This window comes from Zootoca vivipara, chromosome 7 (genome assembly GCF_965207765.1).
Source record: "Zootoca vivipara chromosome 7, rZooViv2.hap1.1, whole genome shotgun sequence".
In the NCBI taxonomy this organism is placed as follows: Eukaryota; Metazoa; Chordata; class Lepidosauria; order Squamata; family Lacertidae; genus Zootoca; species Zootoca vivipara.
In genome coordinates this window covers 4,286,372-4,313,607 of record NC_142590.1, presented here as the reverse complement: position 1 = coordinate 4,313,607, position 27,236 = coordinate 4,286,372, and the positions used below count along the sequence as shown (strand labels likewise).

The 27,236-nt window shown below is 46.1% G+C and overlaps 1 protein-coding gene across 2 annotated transcripts in view; it reads right to left on the bottom strand.

Annotated features, from left to right (window-relative positions):
• Positions 1–4,841: 4,841 nt before the first annotated feature.
• ASTN1 (astrotactin 1) overlaps positions 4,842–27,236 on the bottom strand; it is a 207,507-nt gene continuing 185,112 nt past the window's right edge. Inside the window, exons 17-23 of one of the 2 annotated variants that reach the window (XM_035123692.3) lie at positions 16,480–16,748; positions 15,507–15,640; positions 14,166–14,317; positions 10,563–10,698; positions 10,298–10,398; positions 9,639–9,822; positions 4,842–5,959 (exon numbers count right to left, since the gene is read on the bottom strand). In XM_035123692.3, the coding sequence (XP_034979583.3) occupies positions 5,725–5,959; positions 9,639–9,822; positions 10,298–10,398; positions 10,563–10,698; positions 14,166–14,317; positions 15,507–15,640; positions 16,480–16,748 (1,211 nt within the window). In that variant the 3' untranslated portion in view covers positions 4,842–5,724. Of the gene's footprint in view, positions 5,960–9,634; positions 9,823–10,297; positions 10,399–10,562; positions 10,699–14,165; positions 14,318–15,506; positions 15,641–16,479; positions 16,749–27,236 lie in introns of those variants that run through there. The other variant, XM_088673677.1, reaches the window with a different exon arrangement.

Here is a 27,236-nt window from a genome sequence, read left to right as displayed (position 1 = left end):
AATAAATGAGAAGTCAGATTGCGGACAAGTGCATTTCTTCTTTCTCTTTTTAAAAAAGAACTAGCATCCCTGTATGATGGACTTTCTTGAAATTTACTGTGCAAGCTCAATGGCCCAACCCAAGTATGTGCAAACAAACCCTGTATGGCAGCAACCGTATCCAAGATGGTGGAACTCCTGTTTGCCAGTTTTAAACAAGTGGTTTAAAACAGAGACCTGGCCCTGACCCCCCCCCAGCCATATAATGGAGCAGGGGGGATTTAAGGGCAGAGGAGTGTAGAAGCAGAAGTGTGTGCGTGTGTGTGTGTGTGTTTGGTGGTGAAACTGCATGCTGGTCTGCAGAAAGGAAGCAGGAGTTGGATGAGTGACCTGAATTGCGGGGAGGAAGCTGCAGTGAGGATTAGAGATGTGGCTGAGGCTGCAGAATTTGAAGAATAAGAAGAAGAGGAGGAGTTTGGATTTGATTTCCCGCTTTACCACTACCCAAAAGAGTCTCAAAGCGGCTAACAATCTCCTTTCCCTTCCGCCCCCCACAACAAACACTCTGTGAGGTGAGTGAGGCTGAGAGACCAAAGAAGTGTGACTAGCCCAAGGAGGAGTGGTTCACCAGATTACGAGTCTACCGCTCTTAGCCACTACACCACACTGGCTTTCTCAAGTTGCCTTGGGAAAAGCTGCAGCCCTTGCTCAGGCGCCCCTTTTTCATGTGCTGTTCTTAAAGCTTAGGATCGTAAGCTAAGTCTGCCTTGGGAAACTGGCAGAATAAAGCACTGCACTTTAAAACGAATGGCAGAATCTGATGTGAAAAAAGCCCCCAAATGCTAACAGTAAGCTCGCTCTTTTGATTTACATTAACAGGAAGTTTTAAATAATTATCCCATGTTAGCATTCTTGGGCCTACTTTGTGAGTGGCAATGGGCACGGGGTATTGGGTCCTATTGTGGTCCCACAATGCTATAATGTCAGTTTTTCACTCCAAAGCTATAAAAATCCAGTGAACAATACCTGCAAAATTAGTAACAAAAAACACACGACTGTAAGGGAACTATTTAAGCAATTCAGAGAGGGAACCTGCATTGTTCGGGGTGGAAGTTCAGAATTCTGCAACAAGGAACTCCCAAACTTCTTCAAGCAGAAATTTGTCACTGATTTTGGGAGCAGGACTTGAGCATTAGATGAGCCCTGGCAAAAGAAAAGTGTTGGGTGGGGGCAAGAGAAAGAGACTATGAGAGACTAAGCATGGCTGTGCATGGAAGTGATGTGAGGAATTAGAGGCATCTCGTTTAGTCAGTTAATTTGTGAATCTCTTTAGAAGGTGTCCCAATCAATTTGGCAGCAGTTTTTCAAACCCGTTCATTATTTTTAGTACAAGTAGCTACAAAAATTGTGGCAGCACCGTCATCTTAGAACAGACATTCCTTCTCCTTTCCCAAATGGTAGAGAATTCATCTTCTAAGGTGGTGCCTGGCTGCAAAAGGGGTGTGCATCATCTAAGAATAAGCACACATTTTCCCTTCTGGAATATTTCCATTAAAATACACAGTGCCTTAACCTAGGTCTGCCATCTTAACCTCATCCACCTGGGTGTAAGCCCCACTGAATTCAATAGGGCTTATTTCTAAGTAGACATAGCATTGCGCTGCCGGGCTTCTTCTATAGTGAGTAACAGCTCTGCTAGATATTCTCCCATCAGGGGCAAGGAGAAGCAGCTGCTTGCCCTCCCCAGAGCACTCAACAGGGGACGGACTCTGACTCTGTCACTGTGTCATTACCAGTGAATTTGTCATGTTACGACCAAATTCCTGCTGGGCTAAAGTCCCTTTCTTCCATGCAACTTCTTGTCTATATTTTTAATTTATACCGTTGAGAAATATGATGGACTCAGAAAGACTATCATGTACCATTTTCTATTATCTAACAGATAATAGGCAGGCTACAGTCTATAGCCGAACAGACTACAGGCAACTTGACTGAGGGTACTCAGGTTACATTGAAGAGGGCAGCGGACTATATGCCTCTTCATCACATCTTGGTGAGACAAAAGAAGGAACAAAGGGACCACTTATGCCACTCTGCTGGAGATATTCAGCAGCTAGCAGCATAGCATGCCTTGAATGTGAGGAAGTCACCTTAACATTTTCTTCTCTTGGCAGTCACCCCTTGTATACAACAACTCGTAAAAAGAGCAGCCACTTGTCTCTTGTAAGGAACCTGCTACATCTAGCACTACTTTTAGATATTGCTAGTACTGAGTAGAATCTGGGCAACTCTACTCACTCCACACACAGAAGATGGTTCTATTTGTAGTTATTAGCTAAAGGTAAAGGTAAAGGGGCCCCTGACCATCAGGTCCAGTCGTGTCCGACTCTGGGGTTGCGGCGCTCATCTCGCTCTATAGGCCAAGGGAGCCGGCGTTTGTCCGCAGACAGCTTCCGGGTCATGTGGCCAGCATGACAAAGCTGCTTCTGGCGAACCAGAGCAGCGCACGGAAACACCAAATACCTTCCCGCCGGGGCGGTCCCTATTTATCTACCTGCACTTTGACGTGCTTTCGAACTGCTAGGTGGGCAGGAGCTGGGACCGAGCAACGGGAACTCACCCCGTTGCAGGGATTCGAACTGCCGACCTTCTGATCAGCAAGCCCTAGACTCTGTGGTTTAACCCACAGTGCTACCTGGGTCCCTTAGTTATTAGCTATGATAGGAAAAAAGGAAAATCCAAATTTAGAGCAAGCGTACTCCTGAAAAAACAGTTGCTGGGAAACAAACAACGGGGAGCTGTCCAGAAGATTTGGCTGGCCACCCTTGAAAACAGGATGCAGGACAGGATGGGCCAGTGGTGGCCCATTTGGGGAGGGGGGACAGTGGTGGAACCACCGCCAACCCAGAGCTTCCCTGACCTTGGTGCCACTGAGATGGACCCTTTTACAGGCATGGCCTGCCCTGTTTTGCCATGAGGCAAAATGGGAAGGTGCTTCCCTGCACTGACTCCCTGGCCCTTGCACACTGAAGGCCAAGCTGGGTACCTGGATGCAGGCAACAGTCTCCCAACAATTTTTTGGTTTAAAGTAAAAAGCTTCTGCCAAAGACTGCAATTGTGAAAGGTGCTTCATTCTTCCTCCTCTAGCTGTTTTTTTCTGTCCAAAACTACTCCCTAGCTGTTTTGTCACCTGTAGGGAAAAGATGCAGGAGTAGTAACAAGAAACACTCCCCCCCCCCTTTCAGAATTTGACTTTGAATGGATCCAAGAACTAACTTGCTTGAATCTGGCATGAAATCTGAAATGACACCCGCAGCACCAGGCGACCATTGTTACAAAGCTTGCCATGGCGTGACGCTGGTGGTACCTAATTCCAGTAAACTACCTGCTGCCAAAATACCTGAAAAAGAACCATTAGCTTCTGACTTGTTGAGCAGGGGCAGGGGGGGGGGGCGGGGGAGATGCTAAAGTTGTGCCATGAGGGCTCCACATGTGCTCCCTTCTCAAAGATCAAGAGTGTTTGGGGCAGCTTTGCCTCCTTCAACAGCTTATGTTCCCTGGGCCCATCTCATTATTCATGTCACCACCAGCAAATTAAAACCAATAGGAGGCCCTTCCCAATTTTATTGGTTCTAGTCATGTAGCTGTATTTTATTATTACCTGGTTTAGAATTCAAATTTCTCCTGCCCATAATTTCCCTGAGAAGTTCCTCTCTGGCTCCAGAATGCTAGCCGAATTTGTGCACACCCCTAAGCCGTTAAGGAACCCTGGGACAAGCCAGCTTTGAGGGCACTTGAGTCCTCAGCAGAGGCACCCAGGGCACTAAGTAAGTCCCGGGGCTCCTTGCACCTGGGATATTTGCTTAGCAAAAGAAGAAGAAGAAGAAGAAGAAGAAGAAGAAGAAGAGGAGGAGGAGTAGTAGTAGTAGTAGTTTGGATTTGATATCCCGCTTTATCACTACCCGAAGGAGTCTCAAAACGGCTAACATTCTCCTTCCCCTTCCTCCCCCACAACAAACACTCTGTGAGTTGGGTGGGGCTGAGAGACTTCAAAGAAGTGTGACTAGCCCAAGGTCACCCAGCAGCTGCATGTGGAGGAGCAGAGATGCGAACCCGGTTCCCCAGATTACGAGTCTACCACTCTTAACCACTACACCACACTGGCTCTACATAGCCACAATCCCCACCCTCTAGATGGTAGAGCAGGCTGAAGACAACCAAGGGGAGGAGAGAGAGTAGACGGCAGACAAAACTCTTCAGCAAATCAATTCTTCACCACTCAGCAATGTCACAGTTACACCAAGCTACTTCCCAGGGTACCCAACATCCCCACTGAGTACCCTGCATCTGCTGGAAAACTACATATCCCTGGGTTCTTGGTACCTACAATGCTGTATGTTCAGAATCTCATCTCCATCTGCATTGGCTGTGCACACAAGGACATAAGAAAGACGTGTGGGAAGAGGCTTCCCGAAACAAATGAAGACCCTCCCTCTTCATAGCCCCCTGTGACCCTCATCCCATCTTGATGCACTGATCACTGCAAGCCCTTCCTTGTCTCACAGTTCGCTATATAGTCATAGCACCTGTTGACATAGGCTGGAAGGCAGTGTCGTGGTACAAATCATTTGATCCTCTGCCTCCAAGTTTCTATCTCATAAGTGAAGTACAAAATTATAGAATCACAGAACTATAGAGTTGGAAGGGACCCTGAGGATCGTCTAGTCCAACCCGCTGCAATGCAGGAATATGCAGCTGTCTTATACGGGGATTGAACCTCCAACCTTGGCATTATCAGCATCATGCTCTAACCAACTGAGCTATCCAGGTTTTTTTTTTTAAAAAAACCAAATAAACAAATTATACTTGCATAATTTATTCTACTTTCATTTCCTGGTGGTAGAATCCAGTTTCATTATATGCTGTAGTCTCTGATCCTGGTCTCGTCCCCAGCATATTAAGTTAAGGAAGCGTCTGTGCTATATTGCGGGTCCTGCCACTCTGCAACTTTGCGGTGTCTGAGCTGATCCTGATGCATCCCAACGAAGTACATTCAAGTCACAGGCCATAAAGGCAGCCATGGGGGCCACAGATAGAGAAACTCTAGCTACATCTAGCTACAGTGGCATGGATAAGAGGAGGTGCCTGCTTTAACGGAGACATGGTAGAGAGCAGCTGAAACCATAAGGCAGCACAAACCTTCCTCTGTAAAAGTTAGGATATTAATCCATCTCATTCCAAGCATTTTATACCTTCCTTTGAACCTGTCTCCATTTTTTCTTCCTCCATTTTTCAGTCCCAAAAAACGATTCCCCCTATTTTCTTGGCCTTGGCTGTTCAGTTGAAATTATACTGGGTGTGGGAAGAGAGCAGACTGCCACTTTTGTACCCCAGTGTGAAGGAGTATTTTCCTCCCCAAAACACAACACACGCGCCCCTTTGTCTCCCCACACCACTCTGAGGAACCTATTGGCAAACTTAGGAAACCAATCCCCCCCCCCACCCAAAATACCAAACACCACCCACTGGGCCCCACATAGCTTGAAAATGTCAGAAGTTTGTTGACCATGTCAAGCCAGGCTAACCAATGTGCGAGTGAGTTCTCTCCTTGGCTAAACATTGTCCTAGAGATCTATCTGATGCCCTGAAGATCTGTGTACAAAACCCACCCCATCCTGCACCTACAAACTCCCTGTCTTCCTCCCGACTCTGAGGAAGTCCTTTGTCTTCTTTCCTTGATTCCTCTCAGTTGTCTCTGTCCCCATAGTCATTGTAGAGGACACTCAACATCTGCTCCTCGCATGTTTTCTTGAGGTCCCGACTCAGCTCCATCCAGCTGAATCCGTATGGCTTGATCTCACTGTAACGGCAGGCAAGGAATTTGAGCGACATACGCTGAAGTCCAATCTTGGGCTCCTGCAAGAGGCCATGGCACCAGGTGCTGAGGTCCCCAAGCTGGGAGAGAATGAGACCAGCTTTTCTAGAGAGGACAGAAAGAGACAATGGAAGGGAAGTAGAAATGGGCCTAAGCAGGAACACAGGAAACAATCTCATACTGAATCAATCCAACATCTACACCAGCGGTGGAGGACTTTCTCAGATTCTTATCAAGGTTAGCCTTAGTGGCCAAGTTTGACAAGGGGGCATGGTCAAACAACTGTCGATCAGCTGGTGTCATTAGGTCACATGATTGACAGGTGGGTTGTCCTGCCCACTTGTCAAAATGCTTTGTGGGTTTCCCAAGCTCCTGCTGCCAATGAGGGGAGCCAGAAAGGAGCCTGCATTTTAACATTCAGATTTCTTTCTCTTGCTTCCCACTTCCCACCCAACACCATGTATGATGTCAGGGTCGGGTCGGTGGGTGTGGCTTGCTCAAAATGGCAGCCACTCTCCAGGGTTCAAGGCAGTTTTTCCTCTAGTCCCACCTGGAAAAGCCAGGAGTTGCACCTGAGCCTTCTGCATCACCCTCCTTGGACAGCCTCTGCATCAAGTCATTAATTTAGCATCCTCTGTTTGCTGGATTGGAACATTTGTTTGTATTTTGGGATACATGTTCAGGGTACAGTTCTCTGCTTCAAGTTTAAAACATAGCAAAACCCTCCTGCTGACTTTCTTATAGAACATATGTTGCTATGCAGTGCTTCTTCTTTTTTTCTAAAGAAAATGTTTAGGGGTACTCTCATTTTGAGTCAAGAAAATCACCATTTTATAGTTCAATTCTGAAAAAATAAATACAATAAATAAAAGTACAAAGATTCACAAAATGTTTATGGGTATGCGTGCCCCTGCATACCCACCCCCCAGAAAAAAGCACTGTTGCTATGGCTCAAGACAGATGTTCTGGGGGAAATACATTTCATGCTACGTTAGGACAATGGCATTGTACAGGACAATGGCATTGTACGGGGTTGGGTTGGGGGAAGATGGCAACTATTATTATTCAGCATCTTCCCCAAAGATGTTTGAGCCCTCATTTCCAAAGTCTGATGTGTTGCTGGCTCAGTTGAACCATGGCTGAACTTTTAAATTGGAGGGGGGGGAGAGAGAGAGAGAGGTGGAGAAATTAAGAAGCCCTTGAACCACCTCCTAATTAAAGCTGTGCTTCTGCCCACCTCCTGGAGGTCAGTGAAACTTCAGCACTCCCCCCCACCTCACATAATACCCCCCCCCAAATTCTTCCCAGCCATTGTGTCACATTGACCCCTAAAACAGGCTATGGAGGTCAGCATGCAGGTGAAATGAGTTTAACTGTCACTATGATTGCTGTATGAGTGACTGAGTGCATGAAACAATTCGAACTGCTTGAAATATTTCTGAATTTAATAATATGGTGGCAGGGTTGGAATGGGACCCCCTCCAGATGTTGTTCGGTTACAGCACCCATCACCCCTGACCATTGGGCCTGCTGGCTGGGGCTGATGGGAGCACAACATCTAGAGAGCCACATGTTCCCTATCCCTGGATATCTGAGCTCTCCAAGATATCAGAACCAGTGTGGCACAGTGGTCTGATTGCATCACAAAGCTCGTTGGATGGGCTTTGGCCAGCAACTGTCTTTTAGTTCAATGTACCATGCAGGATTGTTGAAAGAGCAAAATGGCAGAAGGCTTCATGGATACCACCCTGAGCTCCTGAGAGGAAGACTGGGGACACAAGATGTAAGTTGGTTCAGGCTAGACTGTACTCTCCAAGATTCCTCTTTGACAGACTGCCACTAACCTCTCACTGTCATATAAGCCAGATGTTTGGCTCAAGTGTCACCATGGCAAAAGCCTGCAGCCTTTCAGCTTCCAGATGTCAGCGTTACCAGCATCCCAGCTTTTTGTTGGGTGCTTGTTCTTTGTCATGGCAACTACTGTTGCTAGGAAATAACTTGAAAGCCAAGTGGTTGCTGAAGAAGTGCTCAAGGATGGCAAAGCATAAGAAGCCATGAAGAGTCCTCCCTCTCAAGAGTCTTTCCAGGGCCAAACCACATGAGATGATGGGGAACAGTGATCGCTTTACATTTTGGCAAAAAAAGAAAAGAAAAGAAAGTCTCTAATCTGGATTGAGTCTACAGTGGAGCTAACCCCACCCCACCCCACAACATTTCCCCAGTGAAACCCATCCTCTGAAGCTGCAACACATAGATTTTCCTTAATGGAGTAAACAGCATGTTAGAAAGGGATTTTCATTAGGAAAACAGCATTTGTAGAGTGAGGGAAGGGGCCGAACATGTATCATGAAGTGCCAAGGGACTTGAACCCAGTGAGACTTTTGGCAAAAAACAAAAAACCAGACTTGAAACAACAACTAGTGAACTCCAGTTACAGATCTCTGTCTTCTTATTGAGTTTGGCTCCAAGAGAGTTAAAGGGGGGGTTGGGGCTTCACTTCCTGCAATGCACACCCCCACCTCCATTTCTTTGGTTCCACTGTTGCTCAGAATCATGCAGGTTGTGTAGATTTTTGAAACAATACAAACACTTGCCAAATGCGTTGGACCAAAGGCAAAAACAGGATGAGGATAAATACTACAAGGAGCTGCGGTGCCTCTTCCAAAGTGCTTCCAGGGTGAAAAAGCCCTATTACTTTGTCCCCTCCAGCCCTCAAAGCAGGAGGGAGACTGTTGGTATGCAAGATGACGAGTGCATTGAGGACAAAATGTTGAAGCTGAGCAGCCAGTCTCTTGGTTAAGGTGGAACCTGCAAGTCGTTTGCCCTGTCACTCACAAGAGCATTTGATCCACCTGCAGGCAGCTGATCCAAGCATCTAGTTGGATACCCAAGTTTTATCATCATCCTTAGAGACGGATGAAATGATCTCCATCAAATGCTGCTGGATGCCAATAACTTGACACCACCCGACTCCTCTAATTTCAGAGTTTATATTTTTAAAAGGGAATTAACTCTTACATCTCTCTTGAATCTTTTTTTTTTAAAAAAACATCCCTTACTAGTAAGAATAAAGCTCATCCGTAGCCAGGAAAAGAGTAAGGTAGACACCTCCACCCCTACATTTGGTATACGGTAATTTGTCTATTGATACAAGTTGGTTGGGTGTGCAAATGAATCAAGCACTCTTTATTTTTTTGCAGTCCTCTGGCATCTAACGTGTGTCACTACCCTGAACTAAAAGACAAGACAATGCTACACATGTTCCCCTTTTATATCAGTTTAATTGTTATGACTCCCTTCAAAGAATCCTATGAATCCCAGTTTGGTGATGATATGGGCAATTATGTTGGGAATTCTTATTTCCTCACAGAGCCATAGTTCCCAACACTCCTTGGGGAAAGGGAAAGGGACCCCTGACCCTTATGTCCAGTCGCGGACGACTCTGCGGTTGCAGCGCTCATCTCGCTTTACTGGCCGAGGGAGCTGGCGTACAGCTTCCGGGTCATGTGGCCAGCATGACTAAGCCGCTTCTGGTGAAGCCAGAGCAGTGCACGGAAATGCCGTTTACCTTCCCGCCAGAGGGGTATCTATTTACCTACTTGCACTTTGACGTGCTTTCGAACGGCTATGGGGAAAGGTAACTACTATTAAACCAGTTAAGCCATGCTGTGGCATAGACACACTCCCAGTATCTTTTCCATTTTACATGTTGCTGCTTAAAGATGTCAAGGCTAGTGACAAGAACTTTGAAACAACCGGCATGGCACAGAAGGTCTCATCTTACCGGGGTCCCAGTTCATCCTCACATCGCCAGGTGAACTCCCCAAAGCTCTCGTAGTGCTGGTTGTAATGGTACAGGACCCGGTGAAGGCTTGGTGAGCCCAAGTCCAGCAGGGTGTTGTAGGCCGTTTGCTGCTCCTTCCCGCTAGTGTAGCCATTGAAGAGGTTGTAGATCTTGTCTGCTATTTCTGGATTTAAACAAAAAGGGAAGGTGAAATGTTGATCAACCTAGTGAAAGGTAGTCTGGAGTTCAAGCAGCACCTCTTGGAAAGAAGCATTTCCCCATCACAGCTGCCCTCCTCAGCACAGCATCTTTGGGAAGGGAGAAGGGAGAGTGCTGGGGAAACAGCCACCCTTGGAAAGCGGGGCAAGGGGGCATTTTGTGTTTCAGTGCAACAGTGAAGATGGAACAAGGATTTCAAAGACGAGCTCCTGCAAGCTCTTTACCAGCAACCTAGCTCTGCAACTTGCAACACAGATGTACATACCAGAAAATATATTGTGCATTTTCAAAGCATCATTTTTCAACCCGAAACCCTAAAATTTATAGATGCAGGAATAGGTTTCGCACACACACACAAAATGTTAAAAATAAAATACTGAAGCACTGTAATGTAGAAGCCTCTTTTGCCAACGGGCAGGTCTCTGAAGCAGCAGCGTTACCTTGGGCCTTCACATCGTCCACCACCGGGCAAGGAGTCTTCACGGTCACGTCACTCGACCTTGAACGTCTGCCTGTGTTATCCACACCCCAGAGAGTGAACCTGATGACGGAACAGAAAATATCACCAGATACATGCAGCATACAGGTTTGGACTGCATGAGCCATTGTGCCCTGCATCTCCTGCACCTTTATCTTAATTCAAAAGATGTCTATTCCCCTTTGCTGTGGGCTCGAGACAAGTCAGCAGCTGGCATTGCTACTCACATGTAGGTGGTGTCAGGTTCCAGGCAGCGGATGATCAAAGAGATGGTGGCGGACAGCTTGTCAGGCACCTGCGCTGGCATGGCGCAGGGCGACTTGGCCCCAGAGATGATGTCATCCACAAAACTCAGCACCGTCTCTAGGGAAACAGGCAACCCAGCCATTATCTGATAATGCAGATGGACAAGGAGCAAGGAAGACAGAGGAGGATAGGAAATGTCTGCAAGTTTTTAATAAATCATATTATTTTTTATGTTTTTAATAAATTGTATTATATGTGTGTGTGTATTAATGCTTGTGGCGTTTCACCTCTAGGGGTCTAGAAAGAGTTAAGTTGCCAGGGAGGTAAACGGCCAATGGGAGCTCTCCAGGCAGAAGCAGGGGTATATAAGGGGAAGCAGGCAGACAGGAGGGAGATAAAAGGAGTTGAGTTGAGGTGGATTTGATGAGAGAGGTAGAGAGGATTTTGAAATAGAGGGTTAGAGAAGCTAGTGAGGTGAGCGGTGGGGCAGAATCTATAAGAGTTAAGAAGAGAATTTCAGTCAGGGAGAACAGGGGGAGAACTAAGACTAACGGTTAAGCTTAAAGTAAACATAACTGAGAAACCAATAAGAGTTGATATGCTTGTAAGATCTGCACAATAAATAAACTTAATTGTTTTGTTCACTGTTCAACTGACTGAGTTCAAATCAATTGTGTACCAGTACACAGATATACTGGTTGGTGGCAGCAAAGGGAAGAAATAGGCGAGGGAGGTATTGGGTCAATAGACCGTCAAACGTCCGGGGACCCTTTAAGCAATCGCCACAATGCTTAATTGCTTTTTAATTATTGGGGTTTTAGCTGGTCTCACTTTTATCTGTAAGACACCTTCAGTCCCTGTCAGAGGAAAAGGGTGGTATAATAATAAGTATATAGATACCATAGTAATAGTCATAACATAATAATAAATTGAAGCTGGAGAGAAGTTTGGCAACCAAAGCTGTTTGCTTTTGATTAACCGCTTTGGCAATTAATTCTTAAGATATTTGCACCCCACCTTCCTGACCCTTAAGGGTGGCTGCGACCCCCCAAATAGAAGCAATCACTTAAACAAGCAAATCAATAAGAATCAAAGCCATCCAGCAGCAATCAGCAGAACTAAACGTAGAAAAGTAACAGAAAAGTTGGCAGCAACGTTCACAGGGTGTGCCAAACAAGCACTGATTGCTTTACTGGCTCTGTAAGGCAGGGAGAGAAGAGGTCAGAAATTTTTTACAGGGCAACAGATTTCACATCCTGGGTGCTACCACCAAGAAGCTCCTATCCTGTGTCCCTACCCATCACACCTTAAAGGGCAGAGAGCCCAAACCTCCTGTGGTGATTGAAGAATGTAGACAGGCTCCTATGGGAGGAAGCTGCCCTTTAGATAACCCAGTCCCAAATTGCTTGAGGCTTTAAAGGACACAACCAGTACTGTGAACTGAGCAAAGAAACAAACCACAAGCCTTGACATTTCATCAAATAATCCACAAGAGGATGAACTTCCAAATTCATTTCAAATCCGATGGCAATGTAAGGAAGTACTGGAAATTCCCCTCCTCCATTTGCCCTGAGAAATTTGGAACTTTTTATCCAATGTTTGTTTCCTTTGAGATTCCTCAGGTGCTTTACATGAGAACGAACCTCAAACTCAAACCTTGAATTTTGCTTTAAACCGAATTTTGATAGCAACTCTAAAAGTGAGTCCTGTATAATTGTTCGCACAAAAAGACAATGTAAGAAAAACCCAAATGAGTGTGATCATGATGTAGAGCACAGAACAGGGTGACCAATATGGGAGCATCCATTTCCCTTCATAAAATGTCCTGACTCTTTGCAAATGATGGCATATGATTGTGGCATCATTCCCAGGCGATTAGGGGCTTCATTCTCAAGTCAGACACAGCCAGGCTGATACTGAGGCACAATGAAACCAAAGCTTGCCATTTAAACATAAAGGGGAAGGAAACTTTTTAATGTCCTCAGAAATTGCTGCAAACCCTCCTGTTGATTCCCATCTACCCATTATGGACCTCTTTGTGGGGACCAAGCTCTGGTGAATGTGGAGGGAGCCATTCCTAGCTCAAACGGTTGAGGAAACGATGGAGATTCTTATGATCATAATGATGGTTTTTAAAAATGGATAATAATAATAATAATAATAATAATAATAATAATAATAATAATAATAAAGGTAAAGGGGCCCCTGACCATTAGGTCCAGTCGTGTCCGACTCTGGGGTTGCGGCGCTCATCTCACTCTATAGGCCGAGGGAGCCAGCGTTTGTCTGCAGACAGCTTCCGGGTCATGTGGCCAGCATGACAAAGCCGCTTCTGGCGAAACAGAGCAGCGCACGGAAACGCCGTTTACATTCCCGCCGGAGCGGTCCCTATTTATCTACTTGCACTTTGATGTGCTTTTGAACTGCTAGGTTGGCAGGAGCTGGGACTGAGCAACGGGAGCTCACCCCGTTGCAGGGATTCGAACCGCCGACCTTCTGATCAGCAAGCCCTAGACTCTGTGCATTAACCCACAGCGCCACCTGGGTCCCTTAATAATAATAATAATTTATTATTTATACCCCACCCATCTGGTTGGGTTTCCCCAGCCACTCTGGGCGGCTTCCATCAGAAAAATAAAACACAGTGATCTATTAAAGATTAAAAGCCTCCCTAAACAGGGTTGCCTTCAGATGTCTTCTAAAAATCTGGTAGTTGTTTTTCTCTTTGACATCTGATGGGAGGGCGTTCCACAGGGCGGGTGCCACTACCGAGAAGGCCCTCGGATTTGGATTTGGGTTGGAACCTGGATGACTTTAAAACGGGGTTGGACAAATTAGTGGGTGATAAGACAGTCAGTGGCTGCTAGACAGGATGTCTATGTTCTCCCTCCACTGCCAGACACAGTATGCTTCTGAAAACCAGTCGCTGGACAAGCCAACTGGGAGATTATTATGGTGCTCTGGTCCCGCCCCCCCCCCTGGCTGGCCACTGTGAAAGCTGCACCAGAAGGGCCTTGTGTCTCATCCAGCAGAGCTCCTCATATGCTCTTACAGAGAGAGCTCTATTTTGTTGTCTAAACTGGAACAAACTACTTTGGCAACACTGTGATTTAGTATTAGCCCTACTTCAAACCACTGAGCCTAGGGCTTGCAGATCGGAAGGTTGGCAGTTCGAATCCCCGCGACGAGGGTGAGCTCCCCCAGCGCCTGTCCTCCTAGCAGTTCAAAAACAAGTAGATAAATAGGTACTGCTCCCGCAGGAAGGTAAACTGCGTTTCCGTGCGCTGCTCTGTTTCGCCAGAAGCGGCTTTGTCATGCTGGCCACATGACCTGGAAGCTGTCTGCGGACAAACGCTGGCTCCCTTGGCCTATAGAGCGAGATGAGCGCGCAACCCCAGAGTCGTCCGTGACTGGACCTAACAGTCAGGGGTACCTTTACCTTTAACAATACGGTGTTATATTGCATCAGTATTTAATTTTTATGCACACTGCCCTGGAATCCATGTTTGGGATGAAAGACGCTGTTTAGAAATTTTCAAAAATAATTATGTAAATGCATTTATAAAAGACCAAACTGCACTCACCAGTTTCCACTTTGGAATGGTCCAAGCGGTCCGTCACCTTCTCCTGGCGGATGAGGTAATCAACGATCTGTACTCCAATTGGGGGTTCCGAATGCTCCCACTCCAGAACTACCAGGGAGCTACTAGGTTCATGAACAGTGGACAACCTCAGCCTACAGGGGGAGAGCAAAAACAGAGGTCAGGCTATGGGTAACCCTTGGCGAGCGCCATCAACTGTCCTGACGATGTCAATGGGAATGCCGACTCAAATTCAGTGAAATTCTGACAATAGAGTACCCCCCCACACACATTCTGCCTTCATTTCACTGTACTGTATTCAACAGAGCACCTGGTGATGCTTAAGCAACGGTGCTCAAATAATAATGTGCTCTGCTTATTCAAGTACCTTCAAGCCAGTGCATTAATGAGATGTACAGGGCGCACTTTGCCACACTCTGTCTTTGGTGCGCAATGCAAAGCGGGTGGGCGGGGGAGGGCCCAACTAGAGACCTTTCAGACACACACCTCGCACAGAACCCAAAATGGGGACAATTAAATGGACACTCTAAATCCAGCAGGCAGATTCAGATTCCGTTCCATTACGACACCTCCGCCCAACCTACCTTCTCACGGTGAGGGCATAATGGGACAATGACCACTGCCCTGCACTCCTCGGGAGAAGTCCAAAATGAAATATAGAAAGAACCAGCATCAAGCTGGTTACACGGAAACCTTGAACTCCCAACAGCTGTTGTTGTTGCTGCTTTTTTACCCTGGTGGACAGTAAAAGCTTGCCTTTGCACCTATAGCCTTCTTTGCAGGCTTACTACAATATCGATTTAATATTTACTTTTTGCATCCTGCCCTTTTCCTGCCATGAAAATTCATGACATAAACAGAATATCCTAAAAACAGCAATAAAACATACACGTGAAATACTCTTACGACCCAATAAAAAACAGACACCGGTAAAATACACTTCCCTTTGGAAGCAACAGAGTAGAAAGCCAGTGCCTGCCTGCACTTTTTGATGTACACTGCAATGTACACCCTGCTTCCATCTGGGCTCCAAACAGCATTATGGGGCCTGTCAGGAGCTGCAGGCATGGAGATCAGGCCACGGGTGCCTTCTCTCCCACACCAGATTCAAAAAGGAACCGTCTGATCAAATCCACCATCACCCCCATGATTCTGTGAAAGAGACTCGAGAGGTAACTCTGTTTGGGCATTATTTTCCTCTTTATTTCTGGTGGTGGAATAATATTTGCTACAATGAACAATATCAAATGAGGCCACGTTTCCCAAAAGACATTTAGCAAAATCTCAGTTCTGCAAACTGATGGTGGGGAGGAGGACACCTACATAGGGCGCGGGAGGGGAGCACAGGCTGGGAGCCCATCAGCACCGAAGGCACTTGAGTCACACCGACACCAGTCCTCGATGACGTCCCCACTGCCTGAGCACCATAGGGAACTCATGGTGGCCTCTTGCAACAGCTGAGGGAGAAATAAGAGGAGAACAGGAATGAGGAAAAGCACAGGAGGAACATCAAGAAAATCCCCGCCATGGGCTGAATTTTAATCCTACCCAAAGCCTGCAAAGCAGGGGGGGGGGGCACTTCTGACAAATTTTGTTGAGGGGGCTGCAAATTGTTTGCTCATTTCACACTAAGCCACGGTTTGGTTTACGACTGGGTCACTGAGTCAATGTGCAACAAACCTGCACAGGTGTAGTGATCAAAACAGAAGTTCAGAATTCAATAATAGAAGACCAGCAAGCCATTAACATATCAGTCTTCTTCTGCAAACAGAAAGAAATTCAAAAATATTCCTTCAGTAGCACCTTAAAGACCAACTAAGTTTATATTTTGGTATGAGCTTTCGTGTGCAAGCACACTTCTTCAGATATACACCTGAATGTATCGTGTGTATCTGAAGAAGTGTGCTTGCACACGAAAGCTCATACCAAAATATAAACTTAGTTGGTCTTTAAGGTGCTACTGAAGGAATTTTTTTTATTTTGCTTCGACTCAGACCAACATGGCTACCTACCTGTAACTAGAAAGAAATTCAGATGGGGAGAATTTAATAAGCACTGCTATGCTGACTGCAGTTATTCCGCTTCAAGTCTGTTTCTAGCCATCATGGTTTGAGAAGATTGGAAATGTCACCATGTCTTCTCCCACTCCCTCTGCCCCCTTCAGATAATCTTGTTTATATGAAAATTTGAATACTTTAGACCGAGTAAGAGAGTAGCCTGTCCCCCTTTAGAATGCTCACTTATTTGCAGCCACTGATACTACATTTAGTCCTGCCACCCATATATAGCCACTCACCTTCTGAGTTTGATTGTTGGTGACCAGCTCATAAATGGGTGCTGCTTTGGTGACCTCCAGGAGGATAGGCTCGGGTGCAGTGTCGGTGCCAGAGGATACATGACACAGAGGACAGGATGATGGACAGCGGCCTCTGCTCTGGCATTCCATGCGCACGCCGGCTGCCATGCGCTTGGTTCCTGACTCTGACAAGCTGGCTATGTACTCTGGAAACGTCAGGACCCTGGGATCTCGCTCACGCTCCTCAGACTCATCTGATGGGGAGTTACCTGTAAGAAATGTGATTGGATAGAATCAGGTAAAGGTGAGTAGTGACCTGGTCAAGTTTCATGGTGCCCTGGACTAGAGAGACAAAACATCTGCACCCACAGGGGTGTGAAATCATTTGCAGGGACCCAGTGCAGATTTCAAGCTCATATCATTAGTTTTGTTTCTAAGCTTTTCCCTTCTTAATTTCCAACTTCTTAATCTTCTTCTTTAAAAAAAGGCATTCATAATCATACATAGATCAGCAAACAGGAGCACCAATCCATCTCGAGGGAGAGCCCTGAAAATCTGTCCCATGCCTCTCAGGCCTTTTCCCACCACGCCTGGGAAGGCAGGGACCTGACTGACTCCAGCTACAAAAAGCCAAGGCTGCTGAAAAGGCCAGAGACCATTTTGGCGGTCTCTTAATGCAGTCCCAAGTTATCGGGTCAGAGCTTCCACAGCCTCCACATGCCATAAACCACCGTTGGCAGGATTGGTAGCGACAGCAGCAGATATGTTCTATGCTTATGATAATTTTATTTTTTTTAAAATTAATTTTTGTTTTAAAAAATTGACAAAACATCCATCTTACATATAATATATAAAAACCACTTGGCCATCTTGGCCTGAGACTTACTCCTCCTCAACTAATGGTTTTCCTAATTACACTCTGATGTTGCATTTTGTTATTATTACTATTATTATTACTACCTTAAATACACCATTTAAACACCATGTTGATAATAATTGATATCTCTAACCTTACAAAACTTCTTGTAGCCCTACTAACGATGTCAATTGTTTACAATTGTCTCTCAAATACAATGTAAATTTATTCCAGTCTTTCAAAAAGGTCTGGTCCTGCTGGCTCCAAATTTTCCCAGTTAGTTTCACCAACTTGGCATAGTCCATTAATTTCACCTGCCACTCTTCTTTGGTTGGGATCTCTTCCTGTTTCCATTTTTGGGCCAATAATATTCTTGCTGCGGTTGTTGCATACAAAAACAATGTTTTATCTTCCTTATGTATTTCTCTACCTACAATACCCAATAAGAAGGTTTCTGGCTTCTTTACAAATGTATATTTCAACATTTTTAAAAGTTCATTATATATCATTTTCCAGGAAACCTTCACTTTCTTACAAACTCACCACATTTGATAGAAGGTACCCTCTTTTTCTTTACATTTCCAACATGCATTATTTAGTCTGTATGCGTATGATAATCTTTATAGCCTCTTGCTAATTATGCTGTTTGAAATGTGCATTTTATATTTGACTTCCTTTAGTAAGGTTTTCTTTTGAAATGTTTTAAGATAATATTTTCATTTCCTCTTAATTTGTTGCTTTGAATGTATACTTTATATTTAGACTTTATTCAACAAGGTTATATTCTGGATTGATTGATTTGATGTTTTAATGTGTTGTAAACCGCTTTGAGATTTTTTTCTTAATAATATAAAGGAGTATATATGGAAATGAAATTAATAATAATAGTAATAATAATCCTGGCAAGAATTATGCTGTTTCTTCTCAAATCTTGATTCAATAGTCTAAATTATCAGCAGCCAGCAAGACAAGTATCCTGAAGCTGTGCACATCATTGCTGGGGATTTCAACCAAACTAAACTTAAGACTGTGCTCCCAATGTTCTATCAGCATGTTAAATGTGCAACCAGAGGAGACAAGACACTGGACAAGGTCTAAAGGTAAAGGTAAAGGGACCCCTGACCATTAGGTCCAGTCATGACCGACTCTGGGGTTGCGGCACTCATCTCACGTTATTGGCCGAGGGAGCCGGCGTACAACTTCCAAGTCATGTGGCCAGCATGACAAAGCCACTTCTGGCGAACCAGAACAGCGCACGGAAACACCATTTACCTTCCCGCTGGAGCGGTACCTATTTATCTACTTACACTTTGACGTGCTTTCAAACTGCTAGGTTGGCAGGAGCTGGGACTGAGCAACGGGAGCTCACCTCGTCACAGGGATTCGAACCGCCAACCTTCTGATCAGCAAACCCTAGGCTCTGTGGTTTAACCCACAGTGCCACCCGTGTCCCAGTCTATTCGAATATAAAAATGGTTACAGGGCTTTACAGCTCTCACATTTGGGATTCCTGAAACGCCCACTAGTGGGGGGTAGGGACCAGGTTGACAAGCCCTGCTCTAATTCAACATGGCCCTAATTTTTAAATAGTTTGGGTTGGCATAAGGAAAACAGGTGCAATCCCAGGACAGTTAGTCATAACTGAGTCCCACTGAAATCAACAGAACAAATTAAGTCATGATGACCAACTCAAGTACCATTGATTTCAATGGGACTGAAGGCAGGACCACTTTTCCTGAATCAGGGCTACGGTGCTTTTGAAACAGGAATAATGCAGACAATTAAGCCAACTCTGCTAGTGATGTGACACAGCGGTCTCTGTTAAAAAGAAGTTACTTTTGAGTATGCCCATTTGCGTGCAGTGAGCAACAGTGCTGCAAAGCAATGATTCAGATGCTGCCAAAATTGTATAATTTAATAAAATTGTATAATTTAATAAAAACATTTGGTGCTTTATTTTCCTTCCGGAAAGGGAAGTAAAATGAAGTACTGTAATGCATTCAACAGAAAAGGCTGCCTATAACCAATGAACACTAGATGGTGCTATAAAATTACAGATCATGACAGGCCTGAAATCTTTATCATACCATATGTCTGATGGAAAAGATGATGCATGTTACCAATGGCTGTAACAAGGACTCACTGTATCTGAGCCAATGGCACATGGCAAGTGGTCTAGATGGATGAAAGAGCATTTGAATTATATAAAATCTCCACTAAGTGCATAAAAGGGTGCTTTCTGAGCGCAAGCACACACACACACACACACACACACACACACACACACACACTTTTTCTTCTTCTTTCACACACACAGAGCTGCCTTTCTTATTGGGCTTACTGGCGTGTTGTGCCAGGACGCTGGCCTCTCAGGGGCGCCCCAGAAAGTGGGGTACCTGCGTGGCTTTGCCAGTGGCCTCCCCTTTCCCTGCACGCCCGCCAGCTGCGCCCCATCAACCATATGGCTGGCGTGAATGCAGCTTGCCTCCCAAGCCTCCGCAGGAGGAGAGCGATCCCTGCAGAGGCTTAGGATGGAATCTGCGCCCTGCCAACTATATGGCTGGTGGCAGCAGGAGCAGCAGGAGCAGCTAGACGTGCGCTCGTGGGTGCGCACGCTCTCCTGTCCGTCCATCAGGACCCGCAGGAGCCTCTGTGTGCTCACCAAGGAGGACACCATCTACCGGATGCGCTCACTGGGCGTGGCGGCCGAGGGGCTGCCGGACCAATTACGCCTATGGCTGTGTGGCCCGGGTCTGGCAGCTCTACATCAGCGACACGCGGAGTTACATCGCCAAGTACAGGAACTGGCTGGGATCTTTGCATGGTGCCAGATATGCTTAAGACAGCCCTGCACACGCACGCACGCACGCAAACACACACATTTAAATGTGCAGTAGGGACGCGGGTGGCACTGTGGGTTAAACCACAGAGCCTAGGGCTTGCCGATCAGAAGGTCGGCGGTTCGAATCCCCACGATGGGGTGAGCTCCCGTTGCTCAGTCCCAGCTCCTGCCAACCTAGCAGTTCGAAAGCACGTCAAAGTGCAAGTAGATAAATAGGTACCGCTCCAGCGGGAAGGTAAATGGCGTTTCCGTGTGCTGCTCTGGTTCGCCACATGATCTGGAAGCTGGCCACATGATCTGGAAGCTGTACGCCGGCTCCCTCGGCCAATAACGTGAGATGAGCGCTGCAACCCCAGAGTCGGTCACGACTGGACCCAATGGTCAGGGGTCCCTTTACCTTTTATATTATTGTCACTTTTTCCTGCTGATTCTGAGCAGTTGCCCCAAATCAGGCACTTGACACACATAAATGTAAAGAGCAGGGCCAGAAGAAAGTTAGTAACCTTAGCAAAAAAAACCCCACACTATTCAAACATTGCTTGGCAGTCTCCAGGGGTGGGCTAACCAGTCTATAGAAGTCTCTCCCCACAACCCCACTCCTCCTCAATAGAAGCCGCATGGTCCTCCATTTCACTTAAAATTTACAAAGCTCTGAATGCATACCCAGGAACTCTTAACAGTTAAGGCATAACTGATCCGTGTTAAGGGACCCTGAAAATGTGCTCTTGCTTAAGGATAGTCTTGGTATTTAAAGTGTGTCCATCTGTCCCCTAGCACAGCATACCAAAAAAACACACCCTGTAACCAGCAGGTGCTGTGTTTTTTATTGGAAATTGTCTATGATCTCTTCCCCCTTCTTGCATTTCGTGGCATCTGCTCCCTGCCACAACTTTCCCCACAGCCCTAACATGCAAAGAATTATCATGCCATAGCTGTAAGGAACCAATGCATTCACCTTAAGCATCTCCTCTCCCAGGACTGATATTCTCTGTAATCAGGGGACCAGCAGGAGAGGCCTAGTCACAACAAAGAGCTTTAGGGAGGGTGGTCCCTATTTAAAATTCTGAGAAAAGCAATTATTCCATTTCACCAACTGCTTCCATTTCAAAACATAAACATTGTTTTCGCAAATCCCAATGAACTCCCAACTTGTCCTGATTGATTCAGTTCTAGAGACTCAGAGGAGGGCGTGAACCCCAAAGAAAACAACAAGGAACCTGCTGGTTTTGTCAGGCACAGGGATGTGGAAATTGGGACTTTGGGGAGAACATGCTTACACTCTCTGGCACGGCTATCCAGGTGATCCAACAGACTGGAAAGAGAAGTTGCTGAACTGCAATTTATCACCAAACTTAAAACAATGGAGAAACCTGGTCTAAATAAAGACATTGGATTCTTATCTCATTATACATGATAAAGCTATCTTTAGCCATCTCACCCATTGCTTTTCCTGTGGGACCAATTTGCAGTCGTAAATTCTTCCTGCAAGACCAAATGCGGCCATAAACAGTCTGGTTTCCCACCACCCTTGAGAGTGGTGCCCCTCCCCACCCTCTCACTATATATAAGCGTCTGCTGACTTCTGTTTCAGTGTACCTGAAGAAGTGTGCATGCACACGAAAGCTCACACCAATGACAAACTTAGTTGGTCTCTAAGGTGCTACTAGAATAAAAACATTTTTTTATTTTGTTTCGACTACACCAGACCAACACAGCTACCTACCTGTAATTCAAATCAAAAGGCATCTGACACAAAAGCCCTGTTCACCTATTAGGTGTCTGAAGAAGCAGGCTTCATGGCGGCTTCATGGCACCTTCCAGCTTTCCATGTGGTTCAGGCCTGTCTCACTTGCTCATGCTCCCCACGCAATCTGGAACTCTGCACATTTTGCTGAAAATGAAGGAAGCTGGAAGCAGGCACATGAAAACAGCCTCTTTGTAGTCATGTTACCCCTTCTGGAGAGCAATGACTTGCATAGGACTAATGACTTTGTGGAATATATGGCGGCAACCAAATAACATTTCTCAGCTGACAGGAGCTAACCTGCAACTTCATTCTATTTCTGTGGCCTGATACAAATGAGTATTTGTCCCTCTATTATAATTGCCAGAAACATTTGCCTGCCTGTCATCTTCTACTGCCTCTTTCTCATCCCATTCTTGTCTCACAAAACTTTGTATTATACAAATGCTGGTGTACGCTATTTAGGAGGCAAGATGCCAATTGAGCGCATATATGCAAAAATAAGCCTATTTACACTGCCTCATTCATCTGTGTGATTTATTTTGAACAACAGAAGCTGGGATCTCGCTCCCTCCCTACCCGCAAGAGAAGAATTTGTATTTTTGGTTAGATCAAGGCGTTAATTTCCCTGCTCAAGATCTTCTAAGATCCTTTGCTCCAAGCGCCCTGTTGACCCAACTCTCCCTCATTAATACAAATTGCCTGACCAAGGTCAGAGTAGTTTCCAGATATATCTGCTTTGAAATACTTTTGTGGGCCTTTCGAACCAATATTTAAACTTCCCCGGTGATAGCTGGAGGTCATGTTTTTTTAAACACTTAGATTCTTGCTATCCAGAGCATATGTTCTCTTATGTTAGCTTGTTATCTTTTAATTGGTTTCTATTCTAAATTTAATGCCAACTGTTCCTGCTGGCGGCAATGGCTGCGACTGAAGCTAGGGTGGTGCCGTGTCAACGTTAGTGTTGCCTTTGCAAAGGGAGCATTGCCATTCTCATTTGCCACTCTGCTTCTGGACTGCTTGCTGGGCCACTCAGACAAATCTCCCCACCAGCGCTTCCCCCTCCCTTTTGGGAGCTGGCTGATTCTCGTCTCTTGGAATAAATGCTCCCAAAAATATCTAATTGCTAAACAATGGGGCAGAAGCATTTGAGGAGATGTCCAGTTTTCAAGGAAAGTATTCCAGCACAACGAAAGGTGTGTCGGTACAAGGTTGTGTGTGTGTGTACCCTGATGTGTGCAGTTGTTGCCAGACATAGGCTCAGCTTCCATTCCCCCCCCCAATCCACCTATCTATGCAGATTAGACCTGACCCTAGCAGCTCAAGAAGCAAAACTGATATGGAGTTCTTGTATTTCACAATGTACAGTTTTGAACTTAAAAGACGAGTGTAATCCATGGGATATAAGGTGTTAAAACACGGACCAGGGAGTCCTGGCCTCAAATCCTCACACATACATGGAGTTCAAACTGGCTGAAGTAAGTCAGTCTACTTCATAGGGCTGTTGTGAAGATACAGGGACATCTCAGATATGCTGTGCTGAGCTTGTGGGTGGGGGGGAGGGGAAGAGGGACCCTAGAATAAGGTTACCAGATTTTTTTTCAAAGAATCCGGGGACACTTTTTTTTTTGAAAAGAGAAAAAAGTTATTTAAAAGGTTATTTAAAAATAATAATTAAGAAGTAATATATTCTCTTCTGTGGTCTCCCCTGTCACTGGAGCACTAGCCGCCGTGGAGTAGGCTCAGGTTGGGCCTGGGCTCGGCCACATGTTCTTGCCCTCCCATTGCTCTCCTATCCCTCCTCCTCCTCAGCGGTGGCAGTGGCGCAGCAAAGTCAGGGCTGCCCTCTATTTTCTCCTTCCTCTTTCTCTCTCTTCCTTCTCCTTCTTCTCCCCTCCCGCTCCCTGCGTCGGCTCCAGGGTTTTCCTGGCCCCAGAGCACCGCTGGGCAGTTGGCTGCTCACACCTGGCTCAATTTGGGTCACCGGGGAGGGGGGGAGCGGTTCCCCCATTTGATCCCTGGTTCCCCTTCCGCGGTGGCAGTTGCAGTCTCAGCAGCCGGAGCCAGCTTGGTAGCGCAGTTGGCTCTGGCTGGCTTCAGGTGCTGCTCGCTGCCATGGCACCCACCTTTTTGCCTCACCGGAAGTCCCCATGTGATGTGTCTTGTGCCGTTGAACACAACATTCATTCCCTACGAATAAATCTACAACACTTAAAATATAAATCTGGGGACATTAATTGAAATCCGGGGACATTCTGGGGACAGATTTTGTCCGGGAACAGATTTGTAAATCCGGGGACTGTCCCCGGGAAACAGGGACGTCTGGTAACCATACCCTAGAATTGTTGAGTTGGGAGGGATCCTGTGGATTAGTCAGTCCAACCTCCTGCATTGCAGGAATCTCAACACATGGTCCCCCATCCAATTTCAAACCATATCGGACCCTATGAATGCTAAAAATAAAATACTGAACCTGAAAGGCACGATGCCACTTAAAGTCAAGATCCATGTAAGATCCATGGCCATTAACAAACTTTTAATTCAACAGCTTCCATTTAATAATCACTGGCTGATCGCCAAAGAATTGATGCTTTTGAATTATGGTGCTGGAGGAGACTCTTGAGAGTCCCATGGACTGCAAGAAGACCTATCCATTCTGAAGGAAATCAGCCCCGAGTGCTCACTGGAAGGACAGATCATGAAGCTGAGGCTCCAATACTTTGGCCACCTCATGAGAAGAGAAGACTCCCTGGAAAAGACCCTGATGTTGGGAAAGATTGAGGGCACTAGGAGAAGGGGAAGACAGAGGACGAGATGGTTGGACAGTGTTCTCGAAGCTACGAACTTGAGTTTGACCAAACTGCGGGAGGCAGTGGAAGACAGGAGTGTCTGGCCTGCTCTGGTCCATGGGGTCATGAAGAGTCAGACACGACTAAACAACAGCAACACGAACTTGTTTTAAGAATGTTGCTGCTCACAATGAAAGGGTTACATTGTGTACGTTGCCCTCCATTAGTGAAGGAAAGAGCACATTTCCTTCCTTCCGGAGGAAGGGAAGGCTAGAAACCAACCAACCTACAAATATTTGCACCCTCTGTGCTCTCCTGCTTGCATAGCCCTGCTGTCTGTTGGGCAGCTCCTCAATTTAAATGCAAGAAACAAGGAGAGAAACATCTTTGCTCACTAACGCCAATCATGGGGGCGGGGAGAGGGCGGGGCTAAGTAGGCAGGGCCTGGTGAGATCAAGGAGGCGGAGCTTAGTACCTTTTCCACATTAACCCCGAGTGCAGCCAACACCTTGTCTGTTATCCATACACTGCATAGCTTTAGCCAGGCAACATGTCTGATCTACTGGCAAGTTTCATTTTCTTTATGGCTTTGAAAAGAGAGATTGGCAGATACTTTCCACTTTATAGAGAGCAAAATTGATTGATGTCGTGGAGCTAGAGCCATGTGAATGTGCACACAGCAGGAAGCCCCTTCCCCTGTAGGGGAGGAACAGTCATTGTATTGAGATGAAAGGTTATGCTCTGCTTGTCAGTTCTGAGGTGCCAACAGCCTTCAACAGAGAAGGGGAACATTTGGATTTCATCTGGGTCTTATCCAGATGCATTGCAATGTTTGCCAACTTGCACAGCTGCAGCAGGCTGCGGGGGATGTTTGAGAGCTTCAATGTAGTGGTTCAGACTACGGATGCTGCAGGTCCAGGCAGCACCTTGCCCAGGGTCCTGTGCCAAGACCTCCCCCCACAACAGGCCAGATTTTGCTGCCAGAAGCCATGGGACAACTATGCTACTTCTCACCTGCTAACTTCAGAATCTGCACTTTCCCACTGTTCTGCTGACATTCTGCTGAAACGTTGCCTACAAACAGTGGCTGTGGGTTATCTTATTCTTCCCTTGCATTTGAGCATTATTTTGAACTACCACCACAGGGCACTCATGTGTCCGATGTAGGAATAAGGGATATGCAAGGAGAATTAAAGGAACCCCACATTGAAAACCCAAGCAAGGCTGCTTCAGACAGATTTGGGGCTTGTCGAAGCCAAAGCTGGAGCTCTCTCTGAAACACACACAAAATCAATGCTTTGAGATGCTTTGGAGATTCAGGTGTTGTTGTTGTTGTTGTTTTTAAAGCAGCATACTGTATGTCTGCAAAATTTGAAACATTTCTCCCCAAGTTCTCCAAATGAAGTAACCTCCATGGTCAAACTCATGGTTTTCCCAGTAGTGATGTATGGAAGTGAGAGCTGGACCATAAAGAAGGCTGATCGCCGAAGAATTGATGCTTTTGAATTATGGTGCTGGAGGAGACTCTTGAGAGTCCCATGGACTGCAAGAAGATCAAACCTATCCATTCTTAAGGAAATCAGCCCTGAGTGCTCCCTGGAAGGACAGATCGTGAAGCTGAGGCTCCAATACTTTGGCCACCTCATGAGAAGAGAAGAATCCTTGGAAAAGACCCTGATGTTGGGAAAGATTGAGGATACAAGGAGAAGGGGACAACAGAGGACGAGATGGTTGGACAGTGTTCTCGAAGCTAGGAACATGAGTTTGACCAAACTGCGGGAGGCAGTGCAAGACAGGAGTGCCTGGCATGCTATGGTCCATGGGGTCACGAAGAGTCGGACACGACTAAACGACTAAACAACAACAACAAGCTTTGTGACTGACACGTCTAGGTTCTAATCAGAAGGAATGATTTCACTAAGGCTCTTCAATCACAGCATTTTGGGGAAGGGATATTTCATACCCATGTCTGTTCTGTGTTTGTGGCTACCTCTGCTTGATGGTGTTTGCTTGGGGAAATGCTGGAAAACCAGAGTTCCTTCTGTGCCACATGCCCACACAAACTACTTTCGTCAAATCGACTTTCCACTCAAGTTTTGTGACTTTTGGTGCCAACTGAACAGACCACTGCCACTGTTTCCTGTGCCCTTCGCTGAGCTGGAAAGTGGAGGGTGAGGTGGGGGGGGGGGGGTTAGAGAAACCAGAAATAGGGATACAGTGTAGTAAAGACCTATGGAGAAGGAAGAAGTCGGGGTGGGAGTGGGGAGCGGAAGACTTCTGGGAGCTCAGCCAGACTATTCAAGGCAAGAAGCAGGGCTGGGCTGGAGAACAGGATGGCCCCTCCACCCTGGGTGAGGTGGTTAGAAGATTGGACCCTGCCTGTCTTCCAGGAACGTTCACTGGGGAACGAGAGGGGAGCCCCAGGGCCCTTTCCATCACCATAGAGGCTTTTAATGGGAGAAACAGCTCTCAGCTTCTCAAACATGGGTGGGTGGGTCAGGTGTTTCATGGCCAAACAGCTGTGGA